The sequence below is a fragment of the Tupaia chinensis genome, unplaced genomic scaffold, assembly GCF_000334495.1.
Source record: "Tupaia chinensis unplaced genomic scaffold, TupChi_1.0 Scaffold000258_1, whole genome shotgun sequence".
NCBI classification, from domain to species: Eukaryota; Metazoa; Chordata; class Mammalia; order Scandentia; family Tupaiidae; genus Tupaia; species Tupaia belangeri.
The window spans coordinates 1,346,383-1,363,010 of record NW_006159738.1 but is presented as its reverse complement, the minus strand read 5'-3'; the positions used below and the strand labels follow the sequence as shown (position 1 = coordinate 1,363,010).

At 44.5% G+C, this 16,628-nt stretch overlaps 1 protein-coding gene across 1 annotated transcript in view; it reads left to right on the top strand.

Annotated features, from left to right (window-relative positions):
* The window catches only part of KNTC1 (kinetochore associated 1), an 81,142-nt gene that overhangs the window by 48,904 nt on the left and 15,610 nt on the right, over nucleotides 1-16,628 (top strand). The window contains 12 exon segments of the mRNA XM_014588104.2: nucleotides 295-423; nucleotides 1,408-1,524; nucleotides 3,513-3,622; nucleotides 5,059-5,266; nucleotides 9,684-9,773; nucleotides 11,347-11,518; nucleotides 11,601-11,659; nucleotides 12,047-12,263; nucleotides 13,438-13,511; nucleotides 15,004-15,098; nucleotides 15,100-15,209; nucleotides 15,334-15,443. Of these exon segments, the coding sequence (XP_014443590.1) occupies nucleotides 295-423; nucleotides 1,408-1,524; nucleotides 3,513-3,622; nucleotides 5,059-5,266; nucleotides 9,684-9,773; nucleotides 11,347-11,518; nucleotides 11,601-11,659; nucleotides 12,047-12,263; nucleotides 13,438-13,511; nucleotides 15,004-15,098; nucleotides 15,100-15,209; nucleotides 15,334-15,443 (1,491 nt within the window).

Sequence of the window (16,628 nt, the reverse complement as noted above, 5' to 3'; positions counted from 1 at the left end):
ATCCCTTCTCCTCCATTCTCCTCTCGGGATCTTGTGCACACACGCACATATACCCAGCATGAGTTTAAGCCACCGGGTCCAGGACTCGAACTGTGGTTGTCCACATGGGAGTCCAGTGATGTAGCCATTACGCCAACTGCTAGTCCTGGGAACTGTATTCTTTTCTAGAATCTTTCACATAACACTTGTTCTTTCATAGCATTTATAATTCAAGTTTGTGACCATTAACCCCGGGAATACTTCCTTCTGTTTCAACTTGAAGAACCTCCTTCTTTTAATGCTTTCTTCCCCCAGGTGTTTAATTGTCGCCTGGTGGATCTCGATCTGGCATTAGGGTACTGCACTCTCTTGCCCCAGAAAGATGTGTTTGAAAATCTCTGGAAGCTGATAGATAAAGCGTGGCAGAATTACGACAAGATATTGGTAAGCCCTAAGGAAGCACGCCTTCAGTTCTTGAAGTATAGGAGAATGGGGAGAAGAAATGAACTGGGTTTTACCATCAGGTTTTATTTTTTTATTTTAATTTTTTGAATTTAACTATTTATTTAGTTTAATTTGACTAGAGAGGGACAGAATGAGAGAGAGAGAGAAAGTGAGAAAGCAAGCTGCCAGGTCCGGGACTCGAACCTCAGTCGGCCATGTGGGATTCCGGCATCCTTAGCCTCCATGCCACCTGCTGGCCCTACCATCGAGTTTTCAATATTTAGCAGAAGAGATGTTGCATGCTCACCTGATTTCTTCTAGCTTTTGCTCAACTACCCACGTGGGGGTGAAAGCATATGCAAGCCGTAAGCATTGCTAAATGCAATAACTTAAGAGTTTTTTTTTTCTTTTTTTTTTAAAAAAAAGATTTATTTATTTTCAATTTATTATCATTACTCTTCCATTTCAATCAGAGAGAGAGAGAGACAGAGAGAAAGGAGAGTGAGAAAGCAAGCCATCAGATCCAGGACTTGAATTGTGGTTGGCCATGTGGGAGGCCAACGCCTCAACCACCATGCCACCTGCCAGCCCCCAAGAATTTTTTTTTTCTTTTAAAGTGTGTCTGCGGCCTTAGAACCTTATATCTTATTCTCATATGTTTGAGACCCTAGACCCATGAGCCAGTTCTATTTTGTAGGACAATTTTAGAGGTGAGAAAAATGTTGCCCTTAGAGGGGATTTTGCTTGCAAGATAACCAGACTTTGACCTTTTCTCATGAGGGTAAGCCATGCTAAACACATGGCCTCATTCAGAAAGCTGAATTATCTCAACGCTGTATACAAAGTAATGACTCTAGAAATCACTAGATAATATCCTACGCTGTAACCCAAAGGAAGGTTATGATTTTTATTGTTGGGTTTCACCTAAAGGATGACAGGATAATTTATTATGTCTGCAGTTTAATTTAATTCTGTTGTTTTTAGGCAATATCTCTCGTGGGCTCTCAGCTGGCCAGTCTCTATCAGGAAGTAGAAATGGGGCTTAAGTTCCGTGAACTCAGTACTGACGCTCTGTGGGGCATTCGCCTCGGCAAACTTGGGGTGAGTGTTCTTCTCACTGCTGTGACGCTTCTCCGTTGTGGTCAGTAGCCGATCGGAAAGGTTAGAACAAAGAGTCCATTACCTTTACTTTGGGGGAGACCGTGTTTGTGCATTTTAGCTAAATCGAGCGTTCATGCTGGTGCTTTCAATGAAATAACGCCTTTCATGTCATTTCCTTTTTGATTATTAGAGGAAATTAAAAGGCCTGGTATTTTCATCTGCTTAGCTTTCCCACTTTCAGGTCTCTTCCTAGTATCAAGCGACAGTTATGCTATACCCGGTCTAGCCTTTAGCCTCGTACTTTTTTTTCCTGCTAGTTACTTGGCTAAGGATAACATTAAAACGTATATACAAGTATACCATGCTTGAGAAATTGCTAGTAAAGAAAAGTATGCAGCCCTTATTCTCTTTTATTATTTTTAAAATGTTATTATTATTATTTTTAATTTGTTACAGGACACCTGTACTCACCAGAGAGAGACGGAGAGAGAGAGGAAAAATAAGAAAGCAAGCTGCTGGTTCCAGACTTAAACCGTGGTCGGCCACGTGGGAGTCCAGCACCTTAACCATCACACCACCTGCTTGCCTCACCCTTATTTTAGTCTAGGTTTTGTTTGTTTTTTTTCTATAGGGTGTATGCACTTGCAGGAGAGAGAGAGAGTGAGGGAAAGCGAGAAATCACCCCTCCCCCAAAGGATAGCTACTCTGCAATCCCTTCTCCTCCAGTCTCCTCTCAGGATCTTGGACACATGTGTGCTGGTGTCTTTTTCTTTTTCTTTCTCTTTTTTTTAAAGAATTATTTTATTTTATTGATTGATTTGAATTGAATTTGCCCAGAGGACAGAGAAGGGGGATGGGAGAAAGTGAGAAACCAAGCCGCCAGATCTGGTACTCAAACCATGATTGGCCACATGGGAGTCCAGCACCCTTAACCACTATGCCACCTGTCGGCCCCCTCTTTTCTTTTTTAAGAGAGAGGTTTTTTGCTATAGGGTGCATGTGCTAGCCAGAGAGACAGAAAGCAAGAAATCACTCTCTGGGGGGATGGCCGTACCTCAATCCCTTCTCCTCTAAGGATTTTAGGCATACATGCAGATGTACCATATGTGTTTTAAGCCACCGGGTCTGGGACTCAAACTGTAGTCGACCACGTGGGAGTCCAGCGATGTAACCATTATGCCATATGCAGATCCCATTTCTGGTATGTTTTTCAAGCTGCCGGGTCCAGGACTCAGAGTTCAGTCAGCCTCATGGAATCTACCGCCTTCACCACCACTTTACCTGCTGATCCCACAGCCCTTACTTTTGACTTTGCCAAGAAAAAAAATGGATAAAACTCTATTTTCTTTACCAGAAATATAAAACTTTTTATTTTATTTGCAAAGAGTTGATTTATCAGGAAGGTAACCACTACAGAAACGGCATAGATTTTGAACCCTGATTCCTATGGGACTGGTGTTCCACTGACACTAGCAACCATGCTTAATGGTGATGAAGCAGGGGATGGATGGGCCAAGAGGGCTTTTTGGACCTGTACCCAGATACACTTCTGATCTCAGAATGGTGCTTGAGTAGGGCAATATGATAAAAATATAAGTTGGACAAGCTAGGACCAGCAGTTGGTGTAATGGCTATGTCGCTGGACTCCCATGTACTCGATCGTGTTTCAAGTCCCAGACTCGGTGGCTTAAACTCACGCCGGACGCATGTGTGCATGCCCAAGATCCCGAGAGGAGAATGGAAGAGAAGGGATTGCGGCGTGGCCATCCCCACGGGGGGTAATTTCTCACTTTCTGTCTCTCTGTCTCTTTCTGGTGAGCACACGCACCCTATAGCAAAAAAATCTCTCCAAAAAAAAAAAATTGGAGACGATATAGAAAAATATTTCTTTATTAAAAAGGATAGTGAAAAGATAAGTCATAAGATCACCTTTGTTCTGATGCATTTCAGTTTAGAGGGTTTTTTGGTTCTGTTCTTTTTATTCTCAGATTTCTTTTCAACCAGTTTTCAGACAACATTTTCTCACCAAGAAAGACCTCATTAAAGCTCTTGTAGAGAATGTAGATATGGACACAAGCCTCATTCTGGAATATTGCAGGTAACTCTTTAAGCATTAAAGGTACTTTTGCAAATAACTTAACAAACGTGTAAACTTTACTGCAAGGTCCCCAGAATAGAGCTGATTACTACCTTGTAAGGTGCCCATGGACCTCTGATGTCTTACTTTGCTCACCTCCAGCTGAGTAAATCCAAAGGTTAAATCCTCTTACAATACTGTCTTTTAATTCACTGTGGGAGGGAACCAGCAGGTGGCATAATGGTTGCATCGCTGGACTCCCACATAGTCGACCACAGTTCGAGCTTGGGACCTGGTGGCTTAAACTTCACACCAGTTGTGTGTGCGTGTGTGCGTGCCCAAAATCCCAAGAGGAGCATGGAGGAGAAGGGACTGTGGTGTGGCCATAGCCCCTGGGGGGTGACTTCTTGCTTTCTGACTTTCTGTCTCTCTCTGTCTCTCTGGTGAGCACATACACCCTCTAGCAAAAATCTCTCAAAAAATAAATAAATAAATAAACTCACTATTTTGTGTTCCCCTGTCTTGCCTATGATACATGCTACCTAGGGCACTTGATTAAAAATACAGGCCTCCGGGGCTGGACTGTGGCTCAGGTAAAACACTCATGTGAGGCGAACCCATGTGAGGAAGCTCCGGTTCACGTCTGGACCTCAGCCTGGTGTACAGAGCAGTCAGGTGCTACATGGGAGTCCCACGGTGTAGCCATTTCGCCGTCTGCTGGTCCTCAGTCTTTTTTATTACGTTATTTTTTAGTTTTTTTCTTTTTTTCAAACAGAGAAAGAGCGTCAGGGACCCCTGGCAGGGTTTCACCATGCCATGAAGGTCCCCAATTACCCTCAGCCTTCCAGCAGGATCAGCGTGTGCTTGGCATATCTGGACTGCCCCAGGATCCTGACCTCAGCCTTCCCATGTGGCCCCAGGGCTGCACAGTGGTGCCCTGCCTCCTGTACCACCACAGCCAGGACTTTCCCCGCCTAATGAATAGGGCCTAAGGGGCATTTCAGTTGTCACTTCATCAAGTCGGATTCCCACTTATTTTTTTTTTCAGCTTAGCTGGAACATACTAAAATCCAAGTCCCACTTAATCCCAGTGCTTAGAGATAATCACTGTTAAAAGTATGGCCTGGGGACCAGCAGGTGGTGTGGTGGTTAAGTTGGTGGACACTCCCACGTGGCTGACCGTGGTTCGAGTCCTGCACCTGGCAGCTTGCCTTCTCATTTTCCCCCCTCTCTCACTCTGTCTCTCTCTGATCAGGTTTAAATAAATAAAGTTAAATAAAATAATTCTTAAAGACAAAGAGCAGTCTCCAGTTGTTAAAAGGCAGTGATGAGCGTTGGTAACAGTTGAGGAGGTTAAATTTCAGCAGTGGGAGCCTATGCCTAAGTACTGGTCAGAAGCCATGTGAGCAGGTGCACGCGTTTAGGGTGACTGAAGGGTGACTGAGCCTCTCTTCCAGCACGTTTCAGCTGGACTGTGACGCGGCTCTCCAGCTGTTCATCGAAACACTGCTCCAGAACACGAGCGGCAGCCAAGGCCAGGGAGACGCAGGCGCAGAGCCCACCAAGCAGCGGCATCCCAGACTCTTGGCCAAAGCCGTGGAGATGGTTCCTTTGCTGACGAGCACCAAAGACCTGGTCGTCAGTCTCAGTGGGATACTGCATAAGGTAGGCGAGCCGCGGAGGGCATCTCAGACCTGTCTCTGTCTCTTTCATGGAGAAAGTAAATAAATAGAATGAATAGAAAGGGTAAGTGGGCCAGCCCCGTAGCACAGTGGATTAGCACAGCGCACTGGAAGCCGGGTCCCACATGGCCAGCCATGGTTCGAGCCCAGCCCATGACCTGAAAAACACACGGAGTACAGGTGCACGCGTGCCCACAGTCCTGACAGGAAGCAGAGAAAAGGATGGGGCACAACCATGTCCCATTTGGGGGGTTGTTTTCTTTCAATCTCTCTCTCTCTCTTTCCTCAGGAAATACCCTCTGCAAACTAAAGGGAAAAAATGATTTAAAAAGGCACATATGTCATTAGATTGAATGTGTAAATTTTTTTGAGACATTTTTGTTATAGGTGCATGCACTTGCCAGAGAGATAGAAAACGAGAAATCACCACCTGGGGGAATGGCCGTGCTGCGATCCCTTCTCCTCTTGGAAATTTCTGCACACATGCCTGGCATGAGCTTTAAGCTGCTGATTCCGGGACTCAAACCGTAGTTGACTGTGAGGAAGTCTAGCAACATAACCATTATGCCCTCTGCTGGTCCCCCTATTTTTTTAATGAACTTTTAATTTTGAAATAATTCTAGATTTGTTTTCAATGTAGTTTAATACAACGATTTTCTTGTCTGCCTTTTTTTCCAAATATTGAGTTGTTGAAAAAGTTATGGCAAACTTTTGCTTAGAAAAACAGAAAAATAAGTCATGACTTTTCTGACAACTTAATAGAAATAGCTTTTTAAATTTTTTTTAGGTTTTTGAAAATACTGTATGTTCCGGACCAGCAGTTGGTATAATGGCTATGTCGCTGGACTCCCACGTAGTCGACCATGGTTCAAGTCCCATACCCAGTGGCTTAAACTCACGCCGGACACGTGTGCGTGCGTGCCCAAGATCCCAAGAGAAGAATGGAGAAGGGATTGTGGTGTGGCCATCCCTCTTGGGTGATTTCTTGCTTTCTGTCTCTCTGTCTCTCTCTGTCTTTCTGGTGAACGCACATGCCCTATAGCAAAAACCTCTCCCCCCCCCAAAAAATATGTTCTTTGAAAAAGGAAGATGGAGGGAAATTGCCCTCCAAGCCTACTCTCTAGAGGTAGAAATGCTCATCGTTTCCCTTAATGACTTTTCTATACCAAATGTAGCGTCCTTTGGTGTAGTGACCATCCTACACTAACTGTTCTATCCTATACGCTCTTTTTTTTAACTTAACTCACTGTCGATACATATACATCAGTCTTTTCTTTTTTTCTTTTTCGCGAAGGTTTTTGCTATAGGGCATGTGATCTCACCAGAGAGACAGAGAGACAGAAAGTGAGAAATCACCCCCAGCGGGGATGGCCACACCACAGTCCGTTCTCCATTCTCCTCTGGGGATCTTGGGCATGCACACACATGCACCCGGCGTGAGTTTAAGCTGCTGGGCCCGAGACTCCAACCGTAGTCAACTACATGGGAGTCCAGCAACATAGCCATTACACCAACTGCTGGTCCCAGATCTCATTTTTTTTTTTTTAAGAATTATTCTATTGGGGTCAGCAGGTGGCGTGGTGGTTAAGGGCGCTGGACTCATACATAACTGACTTTGGTTCGAGTCCCAGGCCTGGTGGCTTGCTTTCTCACTTTCCTTCTCCCACCTCCCCTCTCTTACTGTCTCTCTCTGGTCTAATTTAAATAAATAAATAGGATGATTCTTTATTATTATTATTATTATTATTATTCTATTTAACTTTTATTTATTTATTTACTTATTTATTTTCATCTGACCAGAGTGAGAGAGAGAGGTGGGAGGATTAAGAAAGCAAGAAGCCAGGTCTGGTACTCGAACCATGGTTGGGCATGTGGGAATCCAGTGCCCTTAACCGCCGTACCATCTGCTAGCCCCAGAAGACATCTTTTTTCAAATAGAAGGCTATTTTATCTACTAACTTGAAAATCTTCTGTTTAGTGTAGCCACTTTCATCAATTATTCTATCTAGATCTAGTTAACCTGCTGCAGTTTTAGCATGTGCTGCTTCACCTTGCACTATTTCTTTTTTTTTTTTTTCAATGAGAAATCACCCCCTCCCTCCTCCTCAGTTCTCCCTGTGAGATTTTGGGCATGCATGCACATGTGCCCAATGTGAGTCTCAAGCCGCCAGATCTGGGACTCAAACCACGGTTGCCCGTGCAGGAGTCCAGCACTTAATAACCAGTACGTACGCCACCTCCTAGCTCCGAGAACCGGAATTTCTAGGTCAGGAGGTAGTTTGATGGGGAAATGAAGGTGGATAGCCAGAGAAATAAGATTTGAGACTGCAAGTTTTATACTTTGCTTGTATTTCAGCTGAAAATGATGCAACTCACTCAAATTTTTTAGGAACAGTAGATCGTCTTCCCACTTCGTTCAGTGTTAATCCTGTGACTCTAGTTGGCATTTAAAAAAATAATAGAAAAAAGGAATGGTATGTGGGCAGAAGCAAAGAACAAAGAAAATCCTTCTTTTTAAGATAGGTACATACCGATGCCACACAATTAATTCTCGTTTTGTCACGTACAATCAGAGCTAAAACAATACTCCCAGAAACTTCGGCTTGGAGGCCCAGTTTTAGTTACTTCATTTTTAAGACAATGTCAGTTTGTTCCTGTTCTCATTATCACTTCATAAATAGAACAGGACTTTAATTTTAAAATCTTGTAAAATTATGAAAGAAAACATTTTAAGTGTCTTTTATTTCTTCTGACAGAGACAGGCAGCACCCCCAGCAGGGTAGGTTTCATGCCCTGTCCTACCCCCAACCTCGGCTGGCCCAAATAACTCGTGCACAGGAAGCACACAGCGACGCAAGGTGGGAACGCAGGATGCGAACCCAGGACTTTCTTATGTGGCCTCAGGGTCACAGAGTGCTAACGTTATCACTGTACCATTGCAGCTGAGCTACCATATGTTTATTCTATGCTTTTAGTACCCTAAGAATGTCTTTCTTGGGACCAGCAGTTAGTGTGATGGCTATGTCGTGGAACTCCCATGTAGTCGACCACAGTTCGAGTCCCGGACCCGGTGGCTTATGCTCACACCAGGCACGTGTGCGTGCGTGCCCAAGATCCTGAGAGGAGAATGGAGGAGAAGGGATTGCGGCATGGCCATCCTCCCTGGGGAAAATCCTTCTTTTTAAGATAGGTACATACCGATGCCACACAATTAATTCTCGTTTTGTCACGTACAATCAGAGCTAAAACAGAATACTCCCAGAAACTTCGGCTTGGAGGCCCAGTTTTAGTTACTTCATTTTTAAGACAATGTCAGTTTGTTCCTGTTCTCATTATCACTTCATAAATAGAACAGGACTTTAATTTTAAAATCTTGTAAAATTATGAAAGAAAACATTTTAAGTGTCTTTTATTTCTTCTGACAGAGACAGGCAGCACCCCCAGCAGGGTAGGTTTCATGCCCTGTCCTACCCCCAACCTCGGCTGGCCCAAATAACTCGTGCACAGGAAGCACACAGCGACGCAAGGTGGGAACGCAGGATGCGAACCCAGGACTTTCTTATGTGTCCTCAGGGTCACAGAGTGCTAACGTTACCACTGTACCATTGCAGCTGAGCTACCATATGTTTATTCTACGCTTTTAGTACCCTAAGAATGTCTTTCTTGGGACCAGCAGTTAGTGTGATGGCTATGATGTGGAACTCCCATGTAGTCGACCACAGTTCGAGTCCCGGACCCGGTGTCTTATGCTCACACCAGGCACGTGTGCGTGCGTGCCCAAGATCCTGAGAGGAGAATGGAGGAGAAGGGATTGCGGCATGGCCATCCTCCCTGGGGGGTGATTTCTCACTTTCTGTCTCTGTCTCTCTCTGTCTTTCTGGCAAGCACACGTGCCCTATAGCAAAAACCTCTCCAAAAAAAATGTCTTTCTTTATTAAAAGAGGTTTACCTTCTGGGTCAGCCCCGTAGCACCGCAGTTAAGTCGTATGCAGAGGGACGGATCCTACATGGCTAATTTTAATCCTGACCAGAGGCTTAAAAAACAGCAGGTACATGTGCCTGCTTGCCCAAGTCCTAACAGGATGGAGACGTGGAGGAACTGTGGGGTTACCCCGGTGGGGTGCCTGCTCTCTTTCTCTCTCCAGTCATGCGCCGTCTGGCAATGAAAAGATGTGTATACTGCCTTGGGCAGCTTTTCATACATGTTCAGGCATACACGTTTGTAACAGGTCATTTTAGAGGTGAGGACATTTCAGCTGAGTTTTGAAAGCGTACGTAACATCGTAGTGCACCGGGATACTTTATATCTGTAATCTGAAGTGGTGGACATGATTGAGTAAAACTGGCTACCAGCACGGCACTGTCTCCTCAACGTGCAATGTGTTTTTGTTTTTATGCAGTTGGATCCTTATGATTATGAAATGATCGAAGTTGTCCTGAAAGTTATAGAGCGAGCTGATGAGAAGATAACGAATATTAATATTAATCAGGTATAATAAATATGTTAAACATTTTGAACGTAATCTTATGCTTCTATTTGGATCATAGATAATATAGTTATTCAATGTCTTTTTGGATTATCCTTTTGGCTCACTTTAAATTCTTTTATTCTTTAAAAGGAATATGAGAGTAGGAAGATTTTTATGCCATCCACATCTTATCACATACTTTCATCCTATCGTCCACTGGGCCAGCGGGTTGCGTAGTGGTTAGGGCGCTGGACCACCTACATGGTTGACCACGGTTTGAGTCCCAGACCTGGTAGTTAGAAAACTCACACCTGGTGTGTGTGCGTGCCCAAAATCCTAAGAGGAGAATAGAGGAAAAGAGATTGCAGCATGGCCATCCCTATAGGGAGTGATTTCTCACGTTCCCTCTCACTGTCTCTCTATCTCTCCCGTGAGGGCACACGCCCTATGGCAAACATTTTTAAAAAAAAATCTGCTGTCCCAAATTACAGTCATTTGTAAAGGACTAATTGTGAGGAAGAAGGCAACAGTGTTTGCCATTGAGCAACAAAAAAGGACATGGGTCCCAGCATTCCTTTCCGCTTCATGTGTTAATTGGCAGGCCCAGAGCTTACTTAATTCTCTGTACTTTATTTAGATAACTTCTTAATCATTTCTGAATTTTAGTCATAATAGGTTTTATATTGTTTAATTGGACTTTACAAATGAAAAGAACAGGGGTTGATTCAAAAGGATATATAAGCCCCCTCAATATAAAACATAAACATAAGCATGATAATAGGATATAGAGAATTCATTTCAGATCTACAGTGTCTGTATTTATGAAATCCAATATATATACTTTTTAAAGATTCATTTTATTTATTTATTTATTTATTTTAATTTGCTATGGGGCACAGGGGCACATGCGTTCATCAGAGAGAGAGAAGGAGTGAAAGTGAGTCACCAAGTCCAGGACTTGAACCACCATCGGCCATGTGGAAGTCCAGTACTGTAACCACCATGCCCCCTGCTGACCCTGAAATCCAGTATTTTTTTGGAGAGGTTTTTGCTATAGGACGTGTGCGCTCATCAGGAAGACAGAGAGAGACAGAGAGACAGAAAGCTAGAAATCACTCTCCAGGGGGGATGGCCACACCACAATCCCTTCTCCTCTCGGGATCTTGAGCACACACGCACGCACGCATGCCTGCCTGGTATGATGAGTTTAAGCCACCAAGTCCGGGACTTGAACCATAGTGGACTATATGGGAGTCCAGCAACATAGCCATTACGCCAACTGCTGGTCTCAGAAATCCAGTATATTTTTGATGTATACTGCACACTATTAGAAGAGCATGTAGAGGACTACCCAACTCTGGTTTACGAAACATCCGACCAGTAGCAGGTCACCACTGTTTGTTCCAGACCGATTTCCTCAGTGATCCTTTAGAAGGATAGCTGTAGAGGGAAAACTAGAGATGGTTTGGTCATGTTTATGAAAGCAGGATGGTCTCAGGAGTGGAAGTGTGTCATAGTATAGAATTAGATCGTTTTCTAAAACTGTGTAGGATTGAAAGCTCTTACAGGAACAGTTTTTTTCATTTTAATATAGGCGTTGAGTATCCTGAAACATTTGAAGTCATACAAAAGAATTTCTCCTCCGGTGGACCTCGAATATCAGTACATGCTGGAACATGTAATAACTCTGCCATCCACTGCCCAGACTAGACTGCCTTTTCACCTGATATTCTTTGGCACAGCACAGAACTTCTGGAAAATTCTCTGTATGTTCATTAACTTCTTCCAAACTTTACTGACTAGCCCAAATTTTGTCTGAAGAAAATCATGCTCTTGTTTTCTTTCTAGCTACAGAACTCAGTGAAGAGTCTTTCCCAACTTTGTTGTTAATTTCTAAGTTAATGAAGGTAATGAGTTCCAACTTTCTTTCTCGTGTGTGTCTGTGCGTGTGCCTTCGCGTGTGTGCGTGTGCCCTCGCATGTGTGCTTGTGGTGTTTTAGATAGGGTCTCACTGTTGCGACCCGCCTGCTTCAGCCTCCCCGATAGCTGAGACCACAGGCATGCTCAGCTTTGTAAGTAAGCTGGTAATCGAACCTGGGCCTCCCACGTGGCCTCAGCCTCCCAAGCAGCAGTATCCAGTGTTGGTTATTGTGGCCAGGCCGATGGTTCCGGTTGTAAGACACTTCTTTCTCCTATATTGATTCTGACCCTGCGTAGAAGGCCTCGATGCTGCTTTCATGCAACACCTTAAAGGAAAATGTCTAAGCCAGCCTTAACTTCCCTTTCCTTTGAAGTTCTCTCTGGACACCTTGTACGTGTCCACAGCCAAGCACGTTTTTGAAAAAAAGCTGAAGCCGAAGCTCCTGAAGTCGACACAAGCCAAGTCGTCAACCCTGATGAACAAGGAGATCACCAAGCTCACTCAGACCATCGAATCCTACCTGCTGTCCATCGTTAACCCAGAGTGGGCCGTCGCCATTGCCATCAGTCTGGCCCAGGATGTCCCTGAAGGTACTCGCCTTCTCTTTAACTGGGCTTACCGTGGTGGGCTGCGTGGTTCTCTGACATTGCAGTAAATGAATGCACTCCTTTCCTGTCACGGAGGAGCGGCAGTACGGGAGTTTTCATGTGTGTGTCCGCTCTCTGCACTTGCGTTGCTGAACATGAAAAGGCTTGTGTGTCAGGCCAGCTGCTGGACTCCCAGGTGGCTAGTTCTGGTTCAAGTCCCAGGCGTGGTGGCTTGCTTTCCACTTTCTCTCTCTCCCCCTCTCTGGTGAATCTGACTAAAGAAAGAAAAAATAGGGCACATTCACAGAATGGAGTACTACATGGCAGCTTTGGGGAGATAGCCAAGCTGTAACGTGAAAAAGCAAATTATACTGGCGTTTGTGTGACAGTATCCTGTGTGGGTTAAAACGCAGATACTCAAGTGTGTGTACAAAGAAAACATCCGGAACGTAAGAACCTAGGACTTAGGAGTGGAAACTGGTGGAGGGCCTCTGTGGACGTTTTCTTTTTGTTTCGTATCCTTCTGTCTTATCTGTTTCCTACTATGAGTGTTCATTTTCATAATTTAGAAAGCTTGCAGGGGTAGGGGAGTGGCCCCGGGTTCAGGGCTGTGGTACGTGGGGCCTCTGTCATGGTGGCTACAGGGCTACGACAAGCTACTGAAGTTCCCGTGGGAGCGAAGTAACAGTTCATAAGAACAAGACAGAGAGAGGAGAAAACACGGTGGTCGTGAAGGCCCCGATGCCATCTATGTCAGACCAGCGTCTTCAGATGGTCAAGCATTTACTGTAAAAAGAGAACGTGGCAGACGTCAGGGACAATAAAAGCCGTGTCGAGTGGCCCGGGGCAGTGTGCTAAGAGTGACGCCGACGAGGTCACCTTCAGAAGATCCCCTCACGTGTGCTCAGAAGAGTGCGCATTTTACCGACAGGGTCTGCTGTGCACAGCTCCACCGAGATTCCGCATTCCCAGGGCACCTGAGGTTGCACTGGGACTGTTGATGTCTGTGAACTTCCTAGATTTTACATAAAACAAAGTGTCCGATGGCTGCGAACTTCCTAGATTTTACATAAAACAAAGTGTAATGAACTGTTAAAAAAAGCTTGCTAACTTGACTGTTGTACAATGTCTTGAAAGGATTAAGATTTGCTTACAAATGTTTTCTTTATCTTCTTAGGATCCTTCAAGATGTCTAGTTTGAAATTCTGCCTGTACTTGGCTGAAAGATGGCTAGCGAATATCCCAGCACAGGTATGTCTGAGTTGTAAAACCGAAGGCTCCTCTATCTTTTCATTTAAATTGTGCTTGGTTAGCATACTGGCTTATACTGGACCAGGCCGAAAAATGGAGAGAGACCGGAGTTTTCTGTAGATGCTTAAGGATCTGACTCAGGAAGGGAAGGACCATGGCTGATTATGATGGGTTCTTTTTTTCTTCTCCTCCTCCTCCTCCTCCTCGTTTGCACAATCGTTAGAGGGAGACAGAGAGGGAGTGACCACCATCTCCCCCACTTCCTACCTCCACAGTGAGGTGCAGTCATTCCCAAATCTCTTCACTTCCATCTCTACATTTTCTGGGTCTTGAGCACACACACACATTCCACGGTGTGTGTGTGCCCAAAATTCAAGCCACAGGGGCCAGAATTCAAACTGTAGCCAGCCACGTGGGATCCAACACCCTTAACTACTAGGCCACGGAGCCAGCCCAAGATAGTCTTATTAAAAACATGTACACAGGGGCTGGCAAGTGGCATGGTGGTTAAGGCACTGGATTCCCACATGGTCAACTGTGATTTAAGTCCTGGGCCTGGCAGCTTGCTTTCTCACTTACCCTCTGTGTCTCTTTCTGATCAAAATTTTTCTTTTAAAGAATTATTTTATTTAACTTTATTATTGTTATTATTTTAAAGAACTATTTATTTATTATCATTATTTTTCCATTTTGACCAGAGAGCAGCAGAGAAAGAGAGCAAGCCGCGAGGTCTGGGACTCGAACCGCAGTTGGCCATGTGGGAGCCCTGCGCCCCTAACTATCATGCCACCTGCCATCTCATTTATTATTATTAATATTTCCAGAGAGAGAGAAAGAGGGAAAGCGTGAAAGCAAGCCTCCAGGTCCAGAACTTGAACCACGGTTGGCCATGTGAGAGTCCAACGCCCTTAACCACCATGCCACCTACTACTGTCCCCCCAAATAATTTTTTTTAGAGAGAGAGATTTTTTGCTATATGTGCTCACTGGAGAGACAGAGAGACAGAAGGTGAGGAATCACCTCCCCTCCCCAGAGGGTATGGCCAAGCTGCCATCCCATCTCCTCCATTCTCCTCTTGGGGTCTTGGGCATACACACACACACACACTCTTGGTGTGAGTTTTAAGTTCCTGGATCTGGGGCTTGAACTGTAGTTGACTACATGGGAGTCCAGTAACATAACCATTATGCCATCTGCTGGTCCCTCTTCCTTGTCATATTTAAAATAATAATAATAAATAAAATAATTATTAAAAAAATACGTACACAATCAAAAACATAAAAAATGTGCTGGGCACGTGTGTATGTCCAAAATCCTACCAAGAAAGAGGGATAGAGGAAAGAGGATTGTGGTACGACCCCGCCCCATGGGGGGGTTGCTTTCTTTCCGATTTTTCCTTCCTAGTGAGCACACGCACCCTCTGGGATGGATTCTTAACCTCGATTGAGATTTATAAAACACAGTTTTCTTTTTTCTTGGAATTTTGTAAAAGGATGAAACTCGTGAAAAAGCCGAAGCTCTGTTGAAGAAGCTTCACGTTCAGTACCGGCGGGCAGGGACCGAGGGTGGGGCCCTAGCCCCCAAGCTCTGCAGACCACTTGCGCATGATCGGGAAGCCGGCACACCTCATCGTCCGTCTGTACGAGCACCCGAGTGTAAACGAACGCATCCAGAACTCGTCTGGCAAAGATCATCCCGGTGAGGACAAGAACAGCGCGCTCCACTTTTTATCTGAGAACTATCATTTTTGATTCCCTTGTTATCTTACATTGAAAACTTGAGTGTTTCTTTCTTTAAACACTTTTTGCCTTGAATGTCTTAGATATTCACGCAGCAGCTAAAGAAATCGCCGACATCAATGAAATCAACTTGGAAAAAGTGTGGGGCATGTTGATGGAGAAATGGCTTTGCCCTTCCACAAAGCCTGGCGAAGTAAGTCCCCATCCACCCCGAAGGCCACGTGGTTCCCTGTGACCATCCAGCGAAATGTTTGTCCCCTTCAGTCCCGTCTTCTAATTAGGAGCACATGCTCTTCAAAAGAACTTTTGTTTATTTTAATTCTCTGTTATCTGGGGCCAACAGTGGCGTGGTGGTTAAGGCACTGGCCATTCCCACATGATCAACCACGGTTCGAGTCCTGGACCTGGTGGCTTGGTTTCTCACTTTCCTTCTCTCTATGTGTCTTAATTTCTCTGTTCAAATTAAGATAAATGAATGAATAACTAAAAAAAAAAAATAGATAATTCTTTTTTAAAAATACTTGGTTATCTGATGAGTTTTACTGAAATCGTTTACTTTTTCTTTCTGTTTAAATGTTGTTTTGTAGCTATTTTACCTTGTAACTGACAATTTTAGAAGCATTCTTGTGTAAAAGAAGTGGCCCGTTCAGACTCACGTGATTAACTTTATCATGAGATCTTTTTTTTTTCTTCTAGGTTTTTGCTGTAGGGTGTGTCTCTGCTCATGGAGACAAAGAGAGACAGTGAGAGGGAAAGTGAGAAATCACCCCCTTGCGGGATGACCACACCATAATACCCTTTTCCTCCATTCTCCTGGGATTTTAGGCACACATGCACATGCACCTGTCATGAATTTCAATCTGCCAGATCCAGGACTCAAACCACAGTTGGCCGTGTGGGAGTTCAGCACCTTAACCACTACACCACCTGTTGGCCCTGCGAAATCATTTCTTTTTAAATTATTATTTATTTAATTTTATGAATTAGTAGTAGTAGTAGTAGTGGTTTGTTCACTATAGTGCACATGCACTCACCAGAGGGAGGCGGCAGACAGAGAGAGAAGGAGAGAGAGAAGGAAAGTGGGAAAGCAAGCCACCAGGTCCGGCACTTAAATTGTGGCCGGCTGTGTGGGGGTCCAGTGCCTTAACCACCATGCCCTTCTTCCCGCCGCTCCCCCGTGAGATCATTTTAAACGTGCACAAAAGTTGCAAGAATTCATAGCTATCACCCACATCCGCCAGTTCAGTAACATTTTGTCATACTTGTTTCATTACTTGCTCTCATAGTACTTTTTTTAGAGAGAGATTTTTGTTATAGGGCGCATGCGCTCGCTGAAGAGATGGAGACAGAAAGCGAGAAATCACCCCCCAGAGGGGAC